At 37.5% G+C, this 10,430-nt stretch overlaps 1 protein-coding gene across 1 annotated transcript; it reads left to right on the forward strand.

Annotated features, from left to right (window-relative positions):
- The first annotated feature begins 1,425 nt into the window (after positions 1–1,425).
- On the forward strand, positions 1,426–3,676 carry LOC111403013 (cytochrome P450 86B1-like). The gene is made up of 2 exons (XM_023031354.1): positions 1,426–2,729; positions 3,127–3,676. The coding sequence occupies exons 1-2, from the start codon at positions 1,479–1,481 to the stop codon at positions 3,535–3,537; spliced, it is 1,662 nt and encodes a 553-aa protein (XP_022887122.1). The 5' UTR covers positions 1,426–1,478; the 3' UTR covers positions 3,538–3,676.
- Positions 3,677–10,430: the final 6,754 nt, after the last annotated feature.

The following is a 10,430-nucleotide window of genomic DNA, read 5'->3' on the forward strand; positions in this document are numbered from 1 at the left end:
ACAATGGAAACAAATTTTATCTCCAATACCAGTAAAATCTATCCATTTAATTGACAATTTTCATGTAAAATAAAGCCAAACGGAGATCAAAAAATACTTTTATTTCAACATTTTTCACATAAAAAATTATCCCAATAGAACACAATAATTTACAATTCTCAGAAAAATAATTTCTAAACAATTTAATTTCCTGAAATTCGTTTTTAATTTCATTTTTGTAATCAAACATATCATTAGTTTCTAACGTGGAACAAGTGCAATTTCAATGAAATAAATTATAGTTATCATTTATGGATTATCAGTCATCAATTTCTATCCATTCAAGTGACGAAATTAGAACAGGGCCATAGTGTTATCAAATTGAAAAAAAATAAAAATTGAAGTATAGTTATGATTAACACTAGATTGAAATTATAAGCTCTTGTATGAAAGTGATATTTTGAAGAATGTGTAGTTAAAAAATATAGAAAAATTATGAAAATAATTTTTTTAAAGAATGTAATTAAAAATGAGCTTGTAATTTTTTTTTTTAAAAAAAAGAGCTACTTGTACATCGAGTGCTATCCACCCGAGTGTCTACCTCCCTCACATGAAGAAGAATCCACTTCAGATAAATCATATTTTATTCGAAGCAGATTCTCTTTCAACCGTGCTATAGAGCTCGAGTTTAAATCCCGAGTTTCAATTCAAGGTCGAGGTGGAAACACCTCGACCATTGATCTTCTGCACTTGGGGGGCCCGTTGTCAAAATCGAGGGCAGAGGCTCTGCCACCTCTACCCTTGGAACGGAAATCTCGGGTTCTTTTTTCCGATTCTCCTTTATGTAAAGGGTATGGACACCTAGGTAAATACCTTAACATACACGTAGTATCATCCAAGTTAACCGTGTGACACGAAAAACAACCTATAGCCTACCAGCTGCAAGTTCAGGTAAGAAAGCAGAATAAAAATCGTCATTTGTCGTCAAAATAAAGTGACTTTATGTGCAAACTATATAACACCAACATGTAACTTTATAAAAATTAAAAATTCCTTCATTAAAATCCCAGAATTCAGACACAAATTCCTAGAATTCAGACACAAAATTCTTTGTCGCTGACCAAAGTATGTCCCAAGAAAGCGTGTGTAAATGCTGTAGAAATGGATGCTTTTAGGTTAACCCCCCCGCTATCGACTCGTAAGCAAATCCCTTCCTCGTTGTCAAACCAAATAAAAAAGCATTCGCCTCGAAGCACATCGGAAAAATAAGTAAAAAGCCCAAAATCACTTTTGTTGAGAAAAAAGCCAGGTTATTTACGGAAAAGTGGCCCATCTGTATATTCAGCTCACCAAATCAAAACCGCTGTACAAATTCATGCAGGCCAAGAAACACACTACATATTAAATAACCATTCGATCATGCATGCCAAGAAACACACTACACATTAAATAACCATTCGATAAAATACTACTACTCGATTCCTCTCCATTCCGACATCATGACTACTCTAAGCACAACTACCAATTTCACTTCATCTTCTTCTTCGTTTTCCTCATCTTTCAGAGACTTTCTAGTCCGAGGTCTCATATATTTGCCAGAGATTAAAATGGTCGAGATTTTTCTAGCCATTTTTGTTTTCTTGATTATACATAGTTTAAGGCAGAGGAAGCGTCAAGGCCTTCCGAATTGGCCCTTTGTCGGTATGTTACCCTCACTAATTTTTGGCCTTCGAGGTGACATGTACGAGTGGGTATCCAATGTCTTATGTCGACAAAATGGGACTTTTACCTTCAGAGGACCCTGGTTTACGAATCTCTACTGTGTTGTAACATCAGATCCTCGAAATCTAGAGTACCTTCTCAAGACTAATTTCTCAAATTTCCCCAAGGGAGGATATTTTCGCAACACTGTTCGGGATCTTCTTGGTGATGGTATATTCAATGCAGATGATAAGATTTGGCAAACACAGAGAAAAACAGCCAGTCTAGAATTTCATTCAGCAAAATTCAGGCAAATGACAACTGAATCTTTGCTGGAACTCGTCCATGCCCGGCTCCTGCCTGTTTTGGAAGATGCAATGAACCAATCAATCCCCATAGATTTACAAGATATTCTCTTGAGGTTAACATTTGATAATGTTTGCATGATCGCATTTGGCGTCGATCCAGGGTGTCTCCGCCCTGGCCTGCCGGAAATCCCTTTCGCCAGGGCGTTCGAGTCCGCGACAGAAGCAACGATATTGCGCTTCGTCATTCCAACTGTGATATGGAAAACCATGAGATTTTTCAACCTGGGAACTGAAAGAAAACTCATGAAGTCAATTGAGGGAGTAGACGATTTTGCTCAAGAAGTAATTCGTTCAAGAAAGAAAGAACTTTCCTTGGAATCGTCAGTTGATAATAAACAAAGAACAGATCTTTTAACAGTGTTTATGGGACTCAAAGATGAACAAGAACAGCCATTTTCGGACAAGTTTTTACGTGATATTTGTGTAAACTTCATTCTTGCTGGAAGAGACACTTCTTCAGTTGCATTAAGCTGGTTTTTCTGGCTGCTGAATCAAAACCCAGAAGTAGAACAAAAAATTCTTTCTGAAATTTGTGGGATAATTAATGAAAGAGAAGATAACAAAGAAAAGGGGAATGATTTTGTTTTGAAACCAGAAGAGGTGAAGAAGATGGAGTATCTTCAGGCAGCTCTTTCGGAGGCTCTGAGGCTGTACCCTTCAGTACCAGTTGACCATAAAGAGGTAAGAAATTACATTATAAAAACAAGAAATGTTAAGTAAAAAATTTATTTTAAAACTTGAGGTTCCATCTTAAAACATGGACCTTTGTTTGCACAAATTAATCTTGATATTTATTTGTTCGTTTTTAATCTTAATTGGATTGAATTGCTAGTAGAATCTTAATATGCTTCGATACCATATTAAGACTTGAAGTTTCATTTTAAAAGTTCGTCCTTATTAAAAGGAGTAATCTGAACCTTTATATGTTTGTCTATATTTCAGTATTTAACAATGTGAGATTTATCTCTTAACACTTTAATCGACCAATACTAGTTTTTTCTTGTAACCTCTCCTATTTTCGCTCAATCTAGCTATGTGCACAGGAAACAAGAACATTGAAAAATACTTTGTCTTGTAGGTGCTTGAAGATGATAAATTTCCTGATGGAACAGTGGTAAAGAAGGGAACAAAAGTTGTGTATGCAATCTATGCAATGGGGAGAATGGAGGAAATTTGGGGCAAAGATTGTAGAGAATTCAAGCCGGAGAGATGGCTAAACAACGGCCACTTCATGAGTGAATCTGCCTACAAATTTACGGCGTTTAATGGCGGCCCTCGGCTGTGTTTGGGCAAAGATTTTGCTTATTACCAGATGAAATTCGCCGCTGCCTCCATCCTTTATCGCTACAGGGCGGTGGTGGTGGAAAACCACCCAGTGATGCCAAAGATGGCATTAACAATGTACATGAAGCATGGGCTCAAGGTCAAGCTTCTAAGGCGTGACCAATCAGAGATTCAGACTATTCTTAATTCCATGAAAAATTATTGAAGTTTGGTGTGTCGTTGGCTTTATTTGATTTTATGTACTATTTTATTTTGGTTTGTAAGGTTGAAAATATATTGCGCATATATGTATTGCTTAGGTGAAATTAGAGTTGAAACAAAGAAGATCTTGACTGCACGGTTAATTGTGGGGTAAATTTTCAATATTTACTAACTTGAAATAATCTCGTTACGTGCTTGACATGATGAATTGAACGAGACTAAAGGGAAAAAAAAGAAGTAAAATTATGTTCATCAATTTAAATAAGTTCGTCCAATACAACATTCTCAATAAGTGATAGTGGGTATTACCGCACACCCCTAGTCACAACTGCAATCGTAGCACTCCAACAATCAAGCAAATACTATGATTAGTAGAAATCACATAAATCATGCCTATGTTTTCCATTTACAGGTTATTTCCATCACAGTATTAATTTACAATGTACAGCATATAGTTTCACCTATAAATGTATGCACAAATATTGTAAAATATATGAAGAGGATTATTATAATTTTTACATCCTTCCTTCATCAATACCTCTGTTCATCAAACTTTATTATGGTATCAGAGCCTTTCTTTCACTGTAGCCTCTTCTAGCTTCTGTAAACGCCCAGAACAACAACCATCATGTCTGACTCCACTCCTTCACAATTGATCAATGACCTCGCATCCCCATATTTCTTAACTCCCGCTGATAACCCTGGAGCCATATTAGTACCTGATCTCCTTACTGGAGAAAACTATCATGCCTGAAACACTCGATCCGTATGGCTCTCAATGCTAAAAACAAGCTTGCCTTTGTTGATGGTACTCTAAAGAAACCATCAGACACACAAATTGCAATACTGTGGAATCGTTGCAGCAACATGGTTCTCTCTTGGCTCTTAAACTCTATTGACAAACCTCTTCGACAGAGTTTGATTTATTGCACACAACCTTCACATATTTTTGTTGATCTGGATAACCGCTTTTCCCAAAGCAATCAGCCCCGCCTCTATCGTCTTCAACATGATCTAGTTAATCTCAAGTAGAACACCATGTCAGTCACCACATATTACAACACCATCAAAGGTTTATGGATGAACTCACCGCCCTAACTGAGCCCAACCCTTGTAATTGTGATGGTCGTAAGAGGTTGGAGGAAGCAGCCAACATCGAACGGTTATTCCAATTTCTCATGGGACTCAATGACTCCTTCTCCAACATCCGAAGCCAAATCCTAGCCATGGAGCCACTTCCCACTGTCTCCAAACTATATACAACCATACACCAAGAAGAAACCCAACACCTCTTGCAAATCCCTTTGCTACCCAACCCCGACACCACCGCCATGGCTGTCACACGCACGTACCCTTCAATCAATCATGGGTCTCGTGCTCGCGATGGAAAGAAGTATACCAAATGTGGAAGGGACGGACATTTGGAGTCCTTTTGTTTCGAAATCATTGGGTACCCCGCTCACTGGAACACCAATAAGCCGAAACAGCCGTCCCTGCGATCAACCTCTATGAGAAATCGACAAAATGATTTGGGCAGTGACCGGCCTCCCATAGCAAACATGGTGTCCAGTAGCTCAATTTTCTCTACTTCGAGTGCAATCCCTGGCCTATCCAGTGAGCACTACCAAAAATTGATGGAACTATTGAAGCCCAGCACCAACGACTTCCCCGCATTCTCTGGTATTTCTCCCTCAACGTCCTCTTTTGCCCCAGGCCCTTGGATAATAGATAGTGGGGCTTCAGCCCATATATCTTGTATGTCTAATTTGCCCAAGGCCACACATATTTGGGTATATAATCTCTCACTTTACTAATAGGCTCCACAGCCCAAGTCACACATATGGGTCACATTCTTGTTTCTCCTCAATTATGTCTTTACAATGTTCTTTTCGTTCCTGATTTTAATTATAACTTAATCTCAATTAGTCAACTCACTAAATCTTCTAATTGTGTTACCATCTTTTCCCCCTCTATTTGTTTGTTTCAAGACCGACACATGAGGAAGCTGATTAGGATGGGTGAAGAACCTGGTGGCCTCTACCATCTTAAACCGCTTAATCAAGCAGCATTCCAAATCACAGCAAACCCAACAGTCACACTAGATCTCTGGCATCTTCGTTTAGGTCATCCTTCAAATTCTTGCATTCCAACAATTCTATGTGATTCGAATAAAATTGAAAATTGTGATAGTTGTATTCGAGGCAAACATACACGCCTCCCCTTCAAATTGGTTGAAAATAAAAGTACTTTTGTCTTTAATAGGATTTATTGTGATATTTGGGGCGGATATTCTACACCCTCTACAACTGGTGCTTACTATTTTCTTACAATTGTGGACAATTTTTCACTCGTTACTTGGGTGTATCTCATGCGTTTTAAAATTGATGCATTTAATTGTCTGACCATGTTCATTAAAATGATCTACACACTGTTTAATTGTCCTATCAAACATATTTGGTCGGATAATGGTCAAGAATTTCTATCTCATCGTATACAAGAATTCTTCCTAAACCATGGCATCATTCATGAAAGCACTTGTGTTGAAACACCCCAGCAAAATGATGTAGCTGAACAAAAGCATCGTCACCTATTAAATGTGGCTTGATGTCTTCGCTTTCATGCACATTTACCTATTTCCTTTTGGGTGGATGCATACTTACTGCTACTTATTTAATTAACCGCCTACCAACCCCCTTTCTTAATGGCAAAACACCTTATGACCTTCTTTTCAACAAGCCTCCCAAATATGATCATCTTCATGTTTTTGGATGTCTTTGTTATGCACACACTTTAAGTGTTTATCGAGATAAGTTCTTACCTCGTAGCACACCATGCATATTCATAGGCTACTCTTAAACTCCACACACCTATCTTGTCTATGACTTGCAATCCAAAAAGATATTCCTATCTCATGATGTCCACTTTATAGAATCTAACTTTCCATTTGCTACTGTGCAACCTTTAGATGCTTCATTACCACGCACTTTGTCAGACACCACACAGTCCCTCGATATAACTTATACTACCTTACCTTTAACCCATGATACACATGAGACTCAAGCAAATGATGTCAGATCATCTTCCCAAGCATCACCCTCACCAGACATTGAACTATCTATTCCAAATGATGATGAACCTACCATCTCCCCAGAACCTGTAATCGTTCTACCTCCATCCCCTAGACCTCGACGCACAGTCACTCGTCCCACATATCTTCAGGATTATATTTGATCATATATACCTTCAGAGGGACCAGGTTCATCATCTCATTCCCAGTCTTTCTCAAGTACGGTTCATTCTTTGCCTAATTTTCTTTCTTATCTTTTTTTTAGTCCAAAACATTTTGCTTTCCTCCCTTCTGTCTCCAAAAATGTTCAAGACCTTGTCCTCTACTCTCAAGCTATACTTGAGCCTCATTGGCAACAGGCTATGGCTTCTGAGATTCAAGCCCTTGAAGCCAATCACATATGGACCCTTGAGCATCTTCTCCCTGGTAAGAAAGCCATTGGTTGCAAATGAGTTTATAAAACAAAATTGCGTGCAGATGGTGCCATTGAACGTCATAAAGCTTGTTTAATTGCCAAGGGTTTCACTCAGGTAGAGGGCTTTGATTATACTGACACTTTTGCTCCTGTAGCTAAACTTGTTACTGTTCATTGTCTTCTTACTATAGCTGCAGCTAAACATTGGATTCTTCAACAATTAGATGTTCACAATGCTTTCCTTCACGGTGATCTTGATGAGGAAGTATACATGCGACCACCACCAGGATATTATCGTCAGGGAGAGACACACGTATGCCATCTCCACAAATCCTTATATGGTCTCAAACAAGCCTCACATCAATGGTATTCAAAATTATCTCATGTTCTTATCCTTACAGGTTTTTGTCAATCTGCAGCTGATCATAGTCTTTTCTCCAAGATCGAGGGTACAACATTTATTATCGTTCTTGTCTATGTTGATGATATCCTAGTTACTGGTAATGACATCTCTGGCATCAATTCTATCAAACGGCATCTTACACAGACTTTCAAAATCAAAGACCTTGGTGATCTCAAGTATTTCCTAGGGATTGAAGTTGCTCTATCTTCTAAAGGCATCTTTATCAATCAGAGGAAATATACTTTGGACATTCTTTCTGATTCTGGTTAGCTCAGCTCTCGCCCGGCTTATTTTCCCATGGAACAACATTACAAACTTAATGATTCGGATAGTGAACTTTTGGATGATCCTAGCTTATATCGACGATTGATTGGTCGTTTGATCTATTTAACTATCTCTCGTCCAGATATAACCTTTGTTGTCAACATTATGAGTTAATTCATGCACGCTCCTCGCAAGCCTCATCTTCATGCTGCTCATCGCTTGCTCCGCTATTTGAAGACTACTCCTGGTTATGGCCTCTTCTTCTCATCCAACTGTAGTTTTCAGATATTTGCCTTCTGTGACTCCGATTGGGCAAGTTGTCCACCCACACGACGTTCCACAACTGGTTTCATCATCAAATTGGGTGATAGCCCATCTCTTGGTGCACTAAGAAACAAAGTACTGTCTCTCGCTCTTCTGCTGAAGCTGAATTTCGTGCTATGACTACTACAACTTGTTTGGCTTCGTTTCCTTCTACAAGAACTTACTGTGCCCCATCAGCAACCTGTTCTACTTCACTGTGATAATCAGGCTGCCGTTCACATTGCTCGCAATCCGATTTTCCTCGAACGAACCAAACACATTGAATTAGATTGTCACCTTGTTCATGAGAAAATTAAATCCGATTTTCTTACTACTTCCTATGTTTCGAGCTCTCAACAAGAAGCTGATATTCTTACTAAACCCTTAGGACGTGAATTATTTGTCTTCTTTCGCTCCAAGTTGGACATTACGGATCTCCATACTCCAACTTGAGGGGGAGTATTACAGCACGCCCTTAGTCACAGCAGCAATCACAGAACTCCAACAATCAAGCAAATACTATGATTAGTAGAAATCACATAAATCATGCCTATGTTTTCCATTTATAGATTATTTCCATCACAGTATTCATTTACCATGTATAGCATATAGTTTCACCTATAAATGTATGCACAAATATTATAAAATATATGAAGAGGATTATTATAATTTTTACATCATTCCTTCATCAATACCTATATTCATCAAACTTTATTAGTGTGCATAGTTCAATGGTGCAAAGGGCAAGAGTGAGATTATCTCACACCTTACTGGCAGTCGCAGTGTAGGGGTTTGATTCCTGAGACATGGAATTGGACTCATTGTAGGCGCAGTGTACAGGCAGCTCTTGTTTCCTAGTCTGCTTGAGCACATCCCGCGATTTACCTCCCTCACAAAACTCTAAGGGTGGGGCGGTGGGGGCCCTCAAGGTTGGGGTTCAACCTTTTTTTATTTTTATATTGTTATTTATTTATTTATTTATTTTAGTTTATTATGTGAATCGAACTAATTCGTACAATTGAAATATTTAAACTAAGTGAGCTGAGCAGGGGCATTAAAAGCCCGAGAAACTGAAAATAGTTGCAAATTAACAGCAATAAATGGTGTCAATTGAATAGTATTATTAGGACTCATTAAAAGCTGATTACGTGGCAAGTTAGGCCGGGAATCAAGGGTTCTCGATAGAGTAACTTGGTCATGGGTTTTCACAAATGTTCTTCCTAAGCCCCGAGTTGACTTTGAAGGTATAAGTTCCCTTGGTCATGGATGAGAGTGCATACCATTTGTTCAAGACCACATAGTACATAATGTGTTGTTCAATCCCACTCCTTCTGCCAATGTGTCTCATGGATCAAATTCCAACGTGGAATCTTTTTAAAATGTAACTTCTACGTCGTCCATTTTGGTCACTAGCATGATTTCTAGTCAACCCCGTCATCTCTTTCACATCAAGTGCTTCGATTGTGACTCGGACTCCTTATTGTTCAGGACACTCATATTTTATGCCCTCGTTTGAGCCTAATTTTGGGGGGAAACAATGTATTTTTGAATAGTAAAGTGATAAAAAATATGTGGTTAAAAAATAAGGAAAATTTTTGAATTTACGTATAATATTATTTTATTAAAGATTGTGTATTTGAAACGATGTCAAAATATTATTTAAGAATGTATTCTTTTTCAAAAAACGAGCCTCAAACAATTATTCCATATTTGTTTCTTAAAAATCTCAACTACAAAATAGTACAAGTATCCTTAGTAGTTAAACGACAATAAATGTTTTACATAAGACGAAACAAAAAGATAAATAATTATTTTAAAACGAAATTTCCTTGCGAGAAGGCCCCATCACAAGTACCAACCCCATTTTGATTGCGTGTACCCAAATTAATCATTTAAAAAAAATAAAAAATAGACACGATATGACCCACTTGATTAAACTTAGTTTATAAATCAAAATCTTAGAACACCAGTCAAATTTGATGTTTGGAGCATCTTCGATACAATAATATGAATTGTTATACATATGACGGGCAAAATGAATATAAAAGTATTTTCAATGGAAATGTGAATTGCAGTAATTGTAGGTCAAATATAAAAAAGAAGATGTAGCAAATGAAGATAAATCATAAAATTTAAGTGGACGATGTCTATCACATCTTCCATAGGTGGAGACAAGCTAGACATCTTTCACCGTGTAAGTATTTTGGAATAATGTGACATTTTTTTATTGCAATCTAGTGACTAGAAATGCTCTTAGGAAGCCAGAAAAGAACAAGGGCGATTGTTCGTAGGGTCATACATTGAGTACTTTTTGTGCAAATATCTCCCAAATAAATTAATATGTTCTCTTTTTTAAGAGTAATTAAATAGAAATGATAAACATTTCCATATCTGTCACACAATAATAAGATCATGAACAATAAAATTCTACATAAACAAAAAGAC

This window comes from Olea europaea, chromosome 11 (genome assembly GCF_002742605.1).
Source record: "Olea europaea var. sylvestris chromosome 11, O_europaea_v1, whole genome shotgun sequence".
Classification (NCBI taxonomy): Eukaryota; Viridiplantae; Streptophyta; class Magnoliopsida; order Lamiales; family Oleaceae; genus Olea; species Olea europaea.